At 40.9% G+C, this 16,836-nt stretch overlaps 1 protein-coding gene across 2 annotated transcripts; it reads right to left on the bottom strand.

Moving 5' to 3' along the window:
* Positions 1-1,083: 1,083 nt before the first annotated feature.
* fam131c (family with sequence similarity 131 member C) lies at positions 1,084-15,918 on the bottom strand. Of its 2 annotated transcripts, XM_068341343.1 has the most exons (7): positions 15,703-15,918; positions 13,926-13,990; positions 11,646-11,730; positions 7,590-7,826; positions 7,236-7,325; positions 7,125-7,156; positions 1,247-1,513 (listed from the first exon to the last, which is right to left on the bottom strand). In XM_068341343.1, exons 1-7 carry the CDS (start codon positions 15,731-15,733, stop codon positions 1,379-1,381), a joined length of 675 nt encoding a protein of 224 aa, XP_068197444.1. In that variant the 5' UTR covers positions 15,734-15,918; the 3' UTR covers positions 1,247-1,378. The 2 variants fall into 2 exon arrangements, with proteins under 2 accessions (XP_068197435.1, XP_068197444.1); XM_068341334.1 differs by lacking the exon at positions 7,125-7,156 and having other exon boundaries at positions 1,084-1,513.
* Positions 15,919-16,836: the final 918 nt, after the last annotated feature.

Consider the following 16,836-nt stretch of genomic DNA (forward strand, 5'->3'; position numbering starts at 1 on the left):
AACCATTTATGCTGCTTTTGAAACTTCAGACCCTTTACTGCCATCTTGTGGCTGAAATATTCATTCATTTTCCTGAAGACGATCAATAATCTTCTCGTCGTCAGTGGGTTATCCAATACGGGTCATGGGTTGACGTTGGAGGCTATCCCAGTTGACTAGGGTCAGAGTCCATGTACAGTACACCTTGGACAAGTTGCCAGTTTATCTCAGGGCATCTTGTGAAATATATGCGTATTTATTTTTGCACATACAGAGGAGAATAATTGAGTTGGTTCTGTCCCGAGATCGGTTCATTTTTATTGCATCTTCACAAGAATTAGAAGTTCTGTTTAGAACCACAACTCCACTCAGTAGATGGAACAACTGCCAAATGTCTCTGGCACAGCAACCTGTGTGTTACATCCCTACTGCTCATATTTTTCTTCACAGAAAAATAGAACGTGCACAGCTGCCACCCCAGGGAATTAAAATGCAATTTTCTTATCTTAAAGTACTGCATACATTTTGTTGTGGTTTTCTCTCTCTAAATCAATTAAACGCCATCCAGAGCTGCTCTAGAGATAAAAACAGGGGAAAGAGTCATGCTGCACCACAGCTTCATTTCGTTTGAACCAAGAACACCATGACAGGTGATATTAACACCTCCATTCTCTTCTCATCTCCTGCAAACAAACTGACGACATAAATGAGGTACACACACCAACCTTCCCTGCATTTTTCTTCACTTTTTTCTTTTCTGCATGACTCCCTGAACCTGTCGTTCACACAAACCTGTGAATGTGCGCTAATCATAGATGAGACTTCTTTTCAACAGACCTCTATCTAAATTTGCCTGAGCAACCACTTTTAATTTTGCATATTATTTGCACTCTAATTATCTGGATGTTGCCATTCCTTAATTATTAACCAGAAAGTGTGTGCGAAAAACCAGAACTGGTCACAACGGGTGCTTTATAACAAGATATTTACTCTAGAATTGTATTCTTCACAGTTCAGTTTTACATATAATATGAAAGGATTTTAATTTACATAATAAAAAATATAACATAGTAATTTTGTACATTCACAAAAGATTATGCTTCACCCAGGGATAAAACACCATCTGGAGTCTCTGTAGGCCAGAAGCCTGTCCAGTAAAGTCTTAAGAAATCTCACTAATACAGTATATTATTTGTCTGTCATTGCTGGTGATTGAGTCTCAAGTCCTCTCTGTGAGCTTCACTTTAGAGATTCCATCAAGCCTAGTTGTAAAAGACATCATCCTCTGATAGCGAGCTGCTGTCCACGTGTCGAACATCAGCCTCTGGCATCACTGTGCTTCTGTCTTCTAAGGGATGGTCTCTGTCCTGCTGGGTGATGGACGTTGGAGAGATGGCATTTAACACTGGTGGAGGGACCAGGTGAGGTGCCATGCTGTCATTGTAAGCCTGGGCATGAATGTGATACAGGTGCTGAGGAATGCTGATGCTTCCACCGTCCAACAGGATCTGAGACAAGAAGTGGGTTTGTGTTGCTGTGGGGGAATAATAGTCAAATCAGGCGTCTGTTAAAACACTGGAAAATGAGTTGAGCCACAGAAAGATGGGGTTATCAGGATTTTAAGTGGTAGTGGTGATGGTGCGGTTGATGGTGACGGTGGTGGTGGTGGTGAAGGTGGTGGTGATGATAATGGTGTTGATGGTGGTGGCAATGATAATGGCTCTGCTTGTGGTGATGGTGGTAGATAGATAGATAGATAGATAGATAGATAGATAGATAGATAGATAGATAGATAGATAGATAGATAGATAGATAGATAGATAGATAGATAGATAGATAGATAGATAGATAGATAGATAGATAGATAGATAGATAGATAGATAGATAGATAGATAGATAGATAGATAGATAGATAGATAGATAGATAGATAGATAGATAGATAGATAGATAGATAGATAGATAGATCCCGGAGGAAATTGCATTGGTGGTGATGGTGATGTTGATGGTGATGTTGATGGTGGCAGTGGTGGGCCATCAGGGCAACATAACTAGAAATCACAATAATATTTATGATAAAAGTTAATTATGTTTTAAGAGTTCATTTTACCTCAAGAAAGTATTGCATCTCTGATATGCACTTCAAGTAAAATTTGTGCATCCTTACATGAAGTTTATGCATCCCAAAAGTAACAACAGAATATACAGTAGAGGCGTACACAAGAATTGAGTTTTGCCAATTTTACAATACAAAAAGTACAAAAACTGTTAATTTTAATGTTTTTATTAATAACATAACTTTTTAACTAAAAAAAAAAATCAAATAATATATTAGTTTTATCAAAATGATAAAGCCTGGTAGTTATTTAAAAAAAACAGTTTTAGAAATAAAGACAGATTTAATGCAGTTTTTTTCTCACTTTTGCTTTTCACTCAATAGTTGGTGGACACTGCACCAAGCTGAAAGAGCCTTCGCCACACAAATTTCAGGAATATCATACGTTATATTATACATAACATACGTCTCTTTTTCTTCATTAACTTTTGATTGCCTTTATGCAAGAAAGCACTCATTGTCACTTGCTTTTTCTACAACTTTTACATATTTTTTTGAGGCATGGTGATAATCAATCAATCGGCCTTTATTTGTATAGTGCTTAATCACATCTGCAGATACAGGCACTTTAACATCCTCCCCTATACTTGGAGAGTCCCAAGTATAGGCGACAGCTTATTCTTGCTCTGGACGGTCTAACTAACTCCTCACTCTCACTGCAGCATGTAAAACGAGCATGCGTTGCGTTGCCATTTGGTTGATTTTAATAAGGCAGAATGAGAATGAGAATGAGTCTCATGGCGCGAGTTTCTCATGACACGAGTTTTTCGCACAAGATCAAAACATAATGGCAATTTCCGGGTTCGAAATTTGAACAGAGAAATGGAAAAAGTTGTGACTATTTTTTTTAATGGAGGTGCATTTAAATCTTGTGTCCCAGGGATGTACACTGTCTGATGATTGTGCGTCCCTGTCAGAAAATGTACGTCAGAGATGTAAGGACGCACGCAAACGAGAACACTGTTTTAATGCATTTTCCATAAATATCTATAGACATATAGACATTGGGATATAATATGGCATGGGCCAACACTGGGTCAGTATTCTATTTTTAGGTTCGAGTGGTTTTATCTAGTCAGAATTCATCTAGCTTATGTTGCCAGGTTCAACCTGACAGGTTGTAATCTGTCCAAGGCCTTCAGAATCCAGCATGCAGGCATCTGTGCACTGAATGAACAGGCACATATGCGATAGCCAATTACATCACAAGCTGGCGACTCTAGTGCCTTTTTGCTGGCCTCATGTTGTCCTGACATGTGTGTGTCCTGTGATTGGATACTCACTTCAGAAAAGGTAGTACTACGCACTTGGAAAATGTACTTGCTTTTTGATCACACAATGGCTGAAGGAGGAAAAAACAAAGATTTCGTCATCAAATCCCTAAACTAGCTAACCTGTCCCAGACTTGAAAAAGGTTTTTCCGCCATTTCCAGACAACTAATTACGCACAAAACCCATGGATGACAAGCTCCAAGGGACGCTGAAAATTGTTCTCCTGGGAATGCCTTTGGTTTGTAAAGGATCAATTTGGTGTTTGGGCCACACTGAAATTTGTAAAACTTGAATTGTTTAACCAAGGCAGCAATGACACACCAAAGCACGACTGGACATTTGCAAGCTACGGTGCTTTTAAAAACTTTTGATTCGCTGCTCAATGAATAGGTTATAAACTACTTTGACCTACCCAGACCTACTTTCAGGGTAGGCCAGGGAATTCTGAAAGTAGTATCTGATTACTGCATATACTAGTGCATATGGAGAAGGCCAGTGTGAGTAAGACCATAGATAAAAGCTAGTGCATAAGTAGATCAAAACACTAACTTTGATCTAGGGTCTTACACTGGCCTTCCCCCTCGTCTTTCTATCCTATCTGGTTCCTGAGTGTACAAAAGTTGAAATTTGACCGTGACCTAGTTTTCCCAAGGTCAAAGTCATCATCTCCTTTTAATCCGTTTTGCTGCCTGAGTAATTTGCTTTTTGTTTCATCTTGCATCTGCAACAGTTGCGAAGATATTTGGTGGACAGATGAACAAACGAACTAACAAACAAACGAACACTGACAATCGCAATTCATCACCGCTTTGAATCGGGATGTAAAAAAATCTCTTCGTCGCTTATTGGTGGATGAGACAGCAGACGTGGGTATCGCTGCCAAGATCACATTTGTCTACATAACGGAATTGGGTGTCGAGGAGCATTTTGTTGAATATGAGGATGTACTGTATCTAGTGGCCAGCGAGCTGATGACATTGCTGATCTTATTTTTCCTTTTCATGCCTTGAAATTAACTTTTTTTCTTGGTAGCACTGGTGCTCCCAAATTTAGAAGTTAGTAGCACCAGCAAAGACTTTAGGATCACCTACCCAAAAGCAAGGTGTACAGACAATATATGTAACATGGCATGTATTTTATTCACCGTCAACACTATTGTAAACATGTTTGTAACATTAGTTGGGTCTCCTGGCTCTCAGTCCCTCATCCACCTTTTCACTGAAGGCCCAGCAACAAAGTTCTCCTCAGGAGGACCCTCTACACCAGGGGTATTCAATTAAAAGTCACGGAGGTCCGGTCAGAAAAATTTCCTCTTGGTAAAAAGTCCAAACCCAAGTCCAGTTTGTGTCTTATAGCCAGCCACTATAACCACATTATCATTTATTATCAATTTTCAATGCAGGATATGTTTAAGTGAGTGCACAGCGAGCTCTTTGACCTCACCATAAATAACAGTAGAGCCAGGAAAATAAATTTTAAGCCTTTATGTTAGATTGAAGAACACACAAACCTCGGAATTAAGAAATAAAGTGCAAAAAGAGCTGAATAATCCTTTTTCTCGTAAATTAAAGACATCCCAGCCTAAAGAACTGATGGCCTAAACTTCAAGTAAAAAAAAACATTAACATGTTCAGAAAACATGAATAAAAACTGGCTCTTTCAGGGGTAAAATGCAAACAGAACTTTCTTCATGAGAGAAAGGGGCATGTGGCCACACCTTGTGGTGGTCACCAGGTGGTGGTCTCTGTAATGTTGGTGAAAGAGACCAAGAGATCAGCATCTTTTATTGCTGCATGTATGTCCTCTCTCCTTGTGTGTGTATCATAGTGATGTTACACTCAGCAAAGAGCTCCTTAACTTTGTGAAGGAACCTGACACACACACAAGCTACAACTCATCAGTGTCCACATACTGTATATGCATAGTGCTCTCTGAATAGCTGCATCAAGCTGTTAATATTTCTGATTTTCTGGTTGCTTTTGATGCTGACATTGGGAGTTTTTCCACACATCTCATCTTTCTGTTTTCTAAGCACTTATTCACAACTGTCCCATCACCAAAAGATGTTTTATGTTGCCCTAAACTCCACCATGCCTTTAGTGAACATTCATTTGCATTTTGTTGGTCATTTCGCCCTCAGCTCGGACTTCAGGGGATAATTCTGCAGAAAAGATCTGTGCTTTGTTTCAGAGTGACGCTTCATGTTATGTGTTCAGACCATATGAGGTAAAATGGTTTTGAACTGCCTGACGGAGGAATAAACATAAATTTCATCCACTCATTGTTGACCTCCCTTCGTTTGGAGCTATGCTGTCTCCCTCCTTCTGTGCTCCGCTGTAGCGGTAAACTCACAGCGGCAGCGGGCTGTCTCACTTCCTGGTACGCTGACAGCTCAGGGTAGACAAACGATCTGATTGGCTGAACTGAGTGGCGCTATTACTGTATTAACTGGAGGAGCAGCGCCCCCCGTCTGTAGCAGCGAACTGCAAGTAAAAATGCGCCAAGAAAATCTACTCTTGTGAATTTATCATAGAGTGGTGACGGGTCCGGACAGAACCATCACGGACCGCGGTCCCCCATTTGGTGACCCCTGCTCTATGGAGAGAGAGAAAGAGCGAGAGAGAAGAGGGGAAAAAAAGGCGCACCAGATTTTTTTCCCTATTCACACCGGTGCTCCCAAATATATTTAAATGTTGCACTGATAAAAATTTGGGCGCATATGCGACCAAAATGGTCGCAATTTCGAGCCCTGCTTTTGTGAGGAATATGAATATTGCCTGAACAAAGTTGTGGCATTACGTTATGATGGTTGTAGTTGCGTGATGTCTATAAAAGATGTGACCATGGGGTTCTTCTGTGCGAGTGACAATAAAAGAAGTAGGGCTGAAGCCTCTTCAGAAGTGATGGATTTTGTGCCATTTGACAGAAGTTATATACCCCTCAGTCCTGAACGCTACATTGGTGGCAGAGATTGGAGCTGCTTACAATATCATGGGATGTATTTATTCAAGTTTGACTAAGTAGAACATCACTGAAGGCCTACGTATGAAATGCATGGCCCGCCACTGGATGGTGGTGGTGATGATGATGATGGTGGTAGTGGCAGCAATGAAGTTGTTTATGGTGGTGGTGATGATGATGATTGTGGTGGTGGTAGTAATTGTGATGGTGATGGAACTGGAAATGGTGGTGGTGACGAATGTGGTGATGGTGGTGAGATTGGAGGTGGTGGTCGTGTACCATTCTCCTGGCCCACAGCATAACTTTGAGGAGGTAGAACCACACTGTTGTGTAATTGGACCCAGACAACCTTCATCAGTGTCATGAACACAATAAAACCTTCAGATTGATGAGTTCATCACTCAGTCAAGCCAATCTCTCCTGTGTGGTCTCTGAGGTTTGGTTCTTACTATAATGTGAATGTATAGTAATTTGTCTAATCTGAGGGCCAAGAGACGTCATGCAGAACTTCAAAGTGGTCCATTAACTGATCTTTACAAAGACACTTAGAGCTTCTGGAGTTCTGGAGCCGCAAGTCAGACCTGCTGAGGGTGGAATGTCAGCATTCAGATGCAAACAGACTGAGGATGACTGGAGTATGATCCCTGATTTTAGATAGGTCATCATCATCTTAATCATCACAGTCACAATTAACTATTGTGGATCACAATTAACTATTGTGGATCTTGTCATGTCGCTGAAATAAATTCATGTTCAAAATTTATGCCACATCAGAAAGTATTTCAGAAGAAATGTTACCTGTCTTCTCCAGTGACTTGTTCTGCTTTCTCCTGTTCAGTCATAATGGATCTGTTACGTTTGTACACTCAAGACAATCAAAGACAAAGTGCTATTTCTGTAGGGGCCCACCTTGCAGCGAGGTGGAGGGTTGCTCCAGGCTGTCTGTCATGGACCACACATCCATGGCTGCCTCAGCCAGGGCGAACTGCTCCGCCACCCCTGTGAAACAACAGGCACTTAATTTAGTTTTATGTCCCGTTTCAAAGAAATAAACAGCTTTTTGGTTTTTTGTTGCTTTTTTTTTTTTCCCTCCATCTCAACTTGAAACACTAGATCATGGACACTCTGTGGTTGATGTAATGCTATTGATTTTTAGATGCTTTGAGCTAACCAAGACAACACCCCAGACAGAAGTGAGCATGACTTCCTCTCCACTGACCACATCTAGTTGTTCATGGATTGAGTCCATCCTTTAGGTCTCACCTGCAGCAAAACGAGCTTCCTTGATCTCATCCGTCATTTGGGAGTAGAATTGTTCATCCTCCTGCAGCTCAGCCCCCATCCCCCCCCAGCCTCCACCTCCTTTATCCCAAGCCCCACTCCAACCACCCCTTGCCTCACCGCCTCCGCCCCAGCCCTTCCATTCAATCAGGTGAGCAACTCGCCCCTGGGCCATCGCCGTGGGCTTGGTGATATGCTCCTTTATTGTGGCCACCAGTCCTTAATAAGAGGAAGAGATAGAGAGATATGTTTTGATTATGGGGATTAGGTAAAATGTCAACCAAGTGAACAGATGGGATACCCAATAAGAGTGGTAGTAGAGGACGAAATCTTCTGAAGCAAGCAGGAAAAGATCACAGCAAAGAAAACATAATTCCTGTTTGGTACTGACATCACTTTCAGGCTCAGTGGCAAAGTAAAACATAATAAAAATCAGGATGTGCAAAATAACAATGAAAAATAAAAATGTACTGACAAAGCAGCACAAAGCCATTTTGATCTTGTTTTGACTGAAATGTTTTGTAAGACGCATGATAATATAATAAATTGCATGCTCAGTAAATATTTTTTAACAAAACATGAAATAAAAAGTGTAAATACAAAATAAACAGTTATAATAAATGTAATGCAAAATATGAAATATAAATAAAATACATACAAATAAAATTGAAAGAAAAGAATAAAACATCTAAGATAATTAAAATACAAATAAAGGGGTTTCTGTTTTTACTGGCATCATTGCAGAGGGATACGTGTAAATTAGACTAAAACATCTAATTAATGGACACTTTCCAGCTTGATCTTTCAGGATTTTCTACATTAAGAACTAGCTTTAACTGGAATCTTGATATTAATAAAATTACATTTGAATATTTGTGGCAAATCACAAGTCCTTCATATTAAGTCCTTCATATTTTAGATGATTTACTGTAATCAAGCAAACAGAAGGGGAAGTATATTTTTTCCAAGCACCATGTTTGGATTTGACCAGCAGGCTGTTTGTGCAGCGAGTGTTTATTCATTCCATCTGTACAGACATTAGCTTTAAGCTGGCCCCACTGCCTGTATCGCTGCATCGACTTTGTATGCAAACTCTGACTCCAGCCTCAAATCTATGAATGTGATCCATGTCATCATCGGACTCCCATCAAGCAGTATCTAATAGAGGTGCTATATCCCCGTGTATCTAGAGAAATATGTTATTCATAACCTGTGGAGTCACTGAACAAAAGTACAAAGAAGCCATTATTTTAATCACAAAAGTAACAAGTAGAAAAGTCCAGGGAAATAAAGAGTGGAATTGAAAGTGACAGCAAACCAAAGTCATACAACAGAGGAGGTAAATTAAAGAATTACAAAGGCACAGTGAAAGGAAATGCCAAAAGCAAAAGAATACGAAAAATAGGTTATAGGAAGATGATAGTTGGAGCAATGTTAAGATGAGGAAAGGATCAAAAGTAACAGGCTTTGAGATGAAAACAACAAAGAGCAGAAGAAGAGAAATTGAAGCAGTCCAATAGAAGGAGGGAGTTGAGCTGGTCGCCTTTACTCCGACACCAAAAACCATCAGAATATATCATTTTCCTTCGATTGCAACACCTGGAGGCTCTTGTTTTGTTGTGGTGTTCTGCCATGTTTACTATGTTTACTCAAAATATGTTTATTGTAGCATTAATATTTATAGAGATCTAATTGAAAGTGATCATATATGGCATGAGATGCCATCACCTGATTTGACTTGGATGCTGTGCACGACTCCCTTCTGTATGTTGTGAAGAAATAGAGCGGATGAACAAAGAGGGGGTGTGAACACCAGCGGGAAGCTTGTTATTTAAGAAACAATGTGGAAATCAACCTATAACAAAACCTGTAATCACATCTGAAAGGTGGCCTAATTGAAAACTTAATTCTGACTTTAATTTTCCAGTTGGCGAGTAATTAGGTTTGGTTTGAAAGGGCTGTGGTCTGAAAAACACCCAAAGGAAATCAAGGCAACAGCGGTGACTGCGGCGGGGAACAATTGAGATCCAAACAATGTGAGATTTTCCAGTGACAGTGAGGTCCGGCATAAAAGATGTAGATATTGGTTGTTTCTCCTGTCTTCTTCTTCTCCTTTGGGCTTTTCCCTTTCAGGGGTCGCCACAGCAAATCAGTTGCCTCCATCTAATCCTATCTTCTGCATCCTCTTCTCTCACACCAACTACCTTCATGTCCTCTTTCACTACATCCATAAACCTCCTCTTTGGTCTTCCTCTAGGCCTCCTTTCTGGTAGTTCAAAACTCAGCATCCTTCTACCAATATATTCACTATCTCTCCTCTGGACATGTCCAAACCATCCCAGTCTGGCCTCTCTGACTTTATCTCCAAAACCTCTAACATGTGCTGTCCCTCTGATGTACTCATCCCTTGATGTTTGCCCCGTGATTTCATTTGCCCCATGATTATTCTCATTCTTTTGTTGAGAGCAATGAGACAAAGCGGGTCGACATCCGTGTTAGCAGCTCTATAAGGCTGTGCTGCAGCGCAGGAAGCCCTGAGCTAAATGCTAAGGTAAGCATGCTAACATTCTCGCAATGTCTAAAAGCAGATTACTCAGAATTAATGTTTTAAAGCAGAGGTATCCAGGCGAGGTAATTTAATGTCTCACCTCACCTTGATAAAAAATATACCTTTGCAAAAGTTGTTTTCATCATGGTTGTTTCATAGTGAGTACACGAGGGACTCTCAGCTAACACTTGCAATCTATCACTATGTAGAAAGCACAGCTGAAGCTGTTTCATGAACTGAGATAACACCCTGTTGTTGTTCTGAGGGGAACCTGAACATCTGTTATCAGGCATTTCAACTGAAGCCACAAAATGACGCCGGGGGAGAAGAAGAGGGGATCAACAACTCATTATTCTACATCGTCTGGTGAGGATAACTTCACCTGTGTTGTATGAATTAAACAAAAAATCCTTTCCATCTCTCCAGCTATACCATGGTTACCAGATTGACTGCGATGAAATCAGCTTTTCATCAGAGTACCCAGAGCAGGGACGCCTTTATTTTTGTTGGCCCTCTGACCCTGAATCATATCCCAGTCTTTAATGAGCACACTCTTCCTCCCCAGATGCTTCACTTCTTTCACAATCTTTGCATGTTCAGCCCCACTATTTTTCTGTAATAATATCAAAACAACCATTATCTGGTTTGTTCAGCCCAAAACTATTAATGTTTTGGAAACCAATAAGAATTTCAGTTCCTCAGTGCAGGCAGCAGGGCTTCAGCCATTTACTGTTAAATCACATCAGCATGATATTTCTGTTTCTACCAAAAAATGTCCTTCATTATATTCTTCTCAAATATGATGATATTTGGGTAATAATATCTGAGTTGCACAGTATGATCCGATTGGAGCATTTAGGTTATCAGCTGTCTACAGAAATCACTTCTCAAATAAGACACGACTGAAAAGTGATTCAGTCTCAGTAAAGGAAAAAAAACCTTGTTTTTATTTTTATTTTTTTGTCCAACTTCCAAAACAGGTGTCAGCCTCTCAGCCATCCGCCTGAATGTCTGTATTTGTCTGCTATATCCGTGGTAATTACGCTGCCAGGGTCATAAAGGAACGTTCACTGGGAAAAGTTCAGCAAGGCATAACACATTTACTGAGATAATTAACCTCCCACAGAAACAGAGAAGAAGAAGAGATGAAGCAGACAGACTCAGGATGGGGGGAAAGGGGATGAAAAAGAGTGGGAGGCACCAGCAGGAAGAGAAGAGAAGAGAAGAGAAGAGGAAGCTAAATTCAGTGGCAGAGCTTAATATTGAGTGTGAGACAGAAACGTCAACCTGACTGTCAACTCCTGTCTGTCTAAGTTCACCGGCGTTACGGCGAGAAGACCAGAGGATACGAAGGAGGAGGGAAATTACATTACCAACCCCCCATGGATGCTAATACAATTTCCCAGCTGGATTATTCCATTCTCATATGTTCGATTCTTAATGAAACACAACATGAGCCGGGCCTGCTTATGTCTGTGTGTTTATCTCACCCATTAAAGTGGAGGTGGCCAGCTCCCCAATGTCATACCCGTCGGCTTTATCTGCAACAGTGCCATTGGAGGGATTCTGACCATTCTGCACAATGCAATCCACAAGAAGAGGGAGAATATGACACATTAATAATTTACATAGAGTAAAAAAAATAAAAAAATCTTGTATTTCAGTGAAAGCTAAAAAATGAGCTTAATTTTAGCTTTGACATTAATATTGGGATTGAATGGGTTTCATATGCCAAAGACAGAGTATTTAATCTCACAGGGGGGGGGGGGCAGCAGACGAATCACTCGACCATAAGGTGGGAATAAAAAATGCAATACATGCAAACAGACACAAGCTCACTTGCAGACAACTTCCTTTTGTCAAACATTTCTTGTTTATGAGGACTTCATTCTTTTCTCTCAAGAAAAAATGGGGACAATAATAGTCAATGTTTATGAATTTTCTGCTCTCAGGCCGAATGAAGTGTGATCTAAGTAGGTTATTTTAAACTTACATGGAATTTTCACACGTGTGTGAGGATGTGATGGAGCCTGGCGATGAAGCAGATTGAGCATTTTATGTGTGAAAGAGAAATTAATCATAGAAAAGATTTTGAGCGTCCTGCATACAATCATGCTTATTTTTGTTTCAATAAATCATTATAAGGAGGAAATGGAGTAATTACCATGCAGCCAATTCTTACAATTAATCTGGAAGCTAAAACACTTCCATTTTTATTTAGCACATATTAATCAAGCACTAAGTTTGACCCCGATTTAGTTCCTGAAGATTTTCTCAAAGGGTGTATTAGGTAACAATCTTTGAGGAGACAGTTCACAATATGTTTACAGCAAAGTTCAGGCGGTTTGCAGATGGAAGTTAAGATAAAGTGTGCACACATTGCTCTGATGGCCGGTCTTTTTCCTTTTCCTTCAAGTCTGAAGCATCATCTGTGACAGTGATTGGTATGTGATTGTGACAGGGAGGTATCTATCACTCCATCATAATCCTGGTGTAGTGCAGATCAAACACAGGGTGGTCACAGAGGCTCTCCAAAAACAGACTATTTGTTTGTGCTTCAGCCAAATGCTGTAAAATCCGTGACACATTTCAAACATAGACCTATAAACACCGCCGACCAGGAGTTCATGAACCCCCTGATGATCCAGAAGAGTTATTCCTGCAGGAATAACTTCTCAACTGAATATGACACACTGACAGGGTTAGAATCTCCTAACAGGGGGTGTTCTTGTTGTGTCAGTAAACCTTCTCACACCTCTAGCCAATTTACCATGTTTATTCCAACAACACACTTGCAAGTTTAAGCCACTAAATACGTCCACTTTTACTGTGTCTGGTACACAAAAATGATCTGAGAGTTACTGCTGCCACCAATGAGATTATGTTTTTAACAGCTGTCTGTCCGTCAGTCTGTTCATCTGCTAGTCTGTGTGCTTGATAGGTCTAGAAGTTAGGAACAGAGTTTGATCGTTCTGAAGAGGAACGACCCAAGAAACAATACATTTGATTTTGACTGTGATCTGGAAAATTGTAAGACACTTTTATGTGTCTCTACCCGCTCACGGTGCTCACTGGGGAGATGAGTAATTATAACTTATTATTCAGAATCACAAGGAGATACCATTCTTCTCTGAAGGTGAGCTCCACTATACATTTGCTTAGAAAAGGAAGTTGTGCCACAGGGAGGTTGAAGCCCAAATATGAATTTAAAAGTGGGGAAACTGAGAATTCGCTCTACTAGTGCTGCACAGTTGTTATGAAGTACAAATGTGTTTTGAATTTCTATTCACATATATACGAAACCTTTCATATACATATGAAACTTTAAATGTTATATTTATTTCACTCTTATTCCACCAGGAGGACTTTAACAAATGCTAATGGTCAGTTAACCCCCCATCACAGCAAAACATTATCATACGTATCGCTTACAGATTAAGAGTTTAGGTTCCATTTTTCAAGATTGGGAGATTTTTGTCTCTGAAATGTAAACCTAATGGTTAATGAGTTATGTTCTTCATTAAAGGTATCTGCAGAAGGACAGCGCTGTGTAGCTATACACCTCCACATTCTAACCACGGGAATAAAGATGATTATGTGGAGAAAATAAAAAAGTAATTTAAAAACCCACTGCATTAGCAGTTGCCTCGGGGACTAATTTGTACCAAAGAAAAGTTCCAGTCAAAACTGTTTTTTTTTCAGTCCAACTGTGAGAAGTTCAGACTGAAAAAGGCGTCAACCTGCAAGGCAAAGGGTAGGGTTTCACTTGCCTTGATAGGGGACGCCTGTCCCTCCTCAGTCTGGTCGTGTTGTGCTGTCCTGTGATGATGGAGATCTGTGGCGAATGACACACATGAACACTTTTGTCAGCAGAACGCTCTATCAGTGTGTCTTTTGTGTTCCATGGCATGGATTTGATTTATAAAGTCAAAACCAAGTTGTTTCTAACGGCCAGGGGTAAAGGGAGGCTCATATATAATGGATAAGAGGTAAAGAGAGAGAGAGAGAGCAGTGAATCCCCTTACAGCCACTTAACTCTGCATATTTGCTTGATGGAAATGAGTTTCATAGAATGACAAGAGGAAGTGAAGGGCAGTGCAGAATGAGGGGTAATTAACATTATTTAAAAGGTCAGTGGACGGGTGTACACACAGCAGGGCTCGAAATTGCGCCCATTTTGGGCGCATATGCGCCCAAATTTTTATCAGTGCGACCATTGAATATATTTGGGAGCACCGGTGCGACCAGGGGGGAAATCTGGTGCGCCTTTTTTTGTGTGAGACCGCGCTCCTGCGGTCCTTCCAGGAAACAATGAGAGCGCTGCTGCGGCTGCTCTCCTGGGGGAGAGAGGAGGAACGGAGGTGGACGGAGCGTCTCCACCGCTCCGTCACTGCCTTGCTTTTTTTTTGGGGGGGGGGGTGCTCCTGAAGTCTTTGTTGGTGCTACTAACTTCTACATTTGGGAGCCTCTGTGCTACCAAGAAAAAAAGTTAATTTCGAGCCCTGACACACACACACACACACACACACACACACACACACACACACACACACACACACACACACACACACACACACACACACACACACACAGTCTGGTGCACTGGGCTGGAACTGGTCTCTGGCTTCATCAGATAATATTAGCAGGTCATAAAACCCATCATGATGCCCGAACCTCCACACCTCTGGGTTTAAATCCCCATCTAGATCTCACACACACACACACACACACACACACACACACACACACACACACACACACACACACACACACACACACACACACACACACACACACACACACACACACACACACACACACTTGTCTCACTGTTCTTTCCTGTGTGTGGAGCCTCACGCCTACTTCCCTCCATGCTTTACAACATCCCACCATAATTAAAAGCTGAAAGGGATCCTTCCTGGATATTAGGAGAATTTCTCCTGCAGATACAGCTAGAAAATATGCTGTGAGACTGTATTATGTTAATTATGTTAATTTACTGACAAAATGGTGGCCACAGAAAGATCATACAGCTTACAATCATATAAAATTTCTACTTTTTTTGAACCATTTTGTTTTGTTAGCGTAAACTGCTTCGTGTGGAGGAGCGTTATCTGAACAGGTTTTAAGATGAAACTATCATATTTTCTCCCAAAAACTGATAGAGAGCAAACAACTGAATTGTAAACCAAGTCACATCACAATGTGCATAAACCACTAATGGCCTCTGGTGACAACCCCTCTATTAAGCCTCCTACCTCAAGTTTGTCTCTTTACAATCCGTTCAGATCAAGGATTGCTGTGACAGAACACACCAAATACACACATCAGTTTTTGAGACGAGTGCTTTCCTGACAGAATTCCAGAATGTCTAGTTTCCATGATGCCTTTCTGTCAAATAAACACTTCTGTCAAACTGAAAACATTATTAACTCTGCAGTCAACACCTCAGGCTGCCCTTTTTTAGAATTCCGCACACATGTTTAATGTATGATCTAAGTTCCTGGAACTTGATTCAACATCACAGACACCTGAATGGGTACTGACCTTTATGACCTTTGCAGAGGCAGGTACCCATGGTCTTAGGATGGCAGGACAGTTATCTGTTCACCATGGTGGCTTGAAGATGAGGAGAATGAGAGGAGGAAAGGGTGGAAGGAAGGTGAGAAAAATAGACAAGCGTACCAGAGGAGCTGAGAGAAGTGAGGAGCTGAGGCAGGGGGAAAGTGAGAGAGCTGATGACAGCTGATGCATCGGCTCACTTCTCTGTAAAGGAGGAGAGAGTGAGAGAGTGACACAAACAAGGTGTGGGGAGGGGGGACACAGACACAGGGAGAGGAGAGAGAGAGAGAGAGACAGAGAGAGAGAGAGAGAGAGAGAGAGACAGAGAGAAGGGGGGCAGAGAGAGAGAGAGAGAGAGAGAGAGAATCTGAGAGAAAGCTTAAATGCTTTTTGCTGATGATTTTGAATCTCCTCCCCTTTATTTCTTCTGATATCCTCCCAATCCAGACATTTTTCCATCTCAGTGTCTGTAAGGATCTATCTGTCTGTCTGTCCGTCCGTCCATCCATCTGTCTATCTGTTTGTCTGTCTATGAGGACACATTGGTTTCCATATGAAAGAAAGTTTGTTTTCACTATGACTGTATGGCTGCAATCAAACTATAAATTAGATCAATCATCTTATCATCGGTTTTCTATTATTTCAATGTTTATTTCATTTCATATAGACTTACTGTAGTTGTATAATGTCTTTACTTCTTGAATGCTATCTGTTTAGTAGTCCATATAACTCGGACTATTAACACACACATCCACACATTTACACACCATGTGTTGTATCTGTTGTGACCTTGTGGTGACTAGTGAAACAATCACACACACTGTTCCGTCCACAGCCCTCGTAGTCTCTGTTCACGCTGCCCATGTGAATGTATGCCAAATGGAACCAGGACTTTTTGTAACACTTGCTCCAGCACTGCCCTTGCCTCCATTGTGGGGAAAATCCTGTCACCATGGCAACCAAACTGTTCCATGATTTTTAAAGCCTTTCTCTCCCCTAATTGTGAAAAGAAAGGGGACAAAAAGCGTCATCTGATGACATTATATCACTGCTAAAAAGCACACACACACACACACACACACACACACACACACACACACACACACACACACACACACA

This window comes from Antennarius striatus, chromosome 2, assembly GCF_040054535.1.
Source record: "Antennarius striatus isolate MH-2024 chromosome 2, ASM4005453v1, whole genome shotgun sequence".
Taxonomy (NCBI): domain Eukaryota; kingdom Metazoa; phylum Chordata; class Actinopteri; order Lophiiformes; family Antennariidae; genus Antennarius; species Antennarius striatus.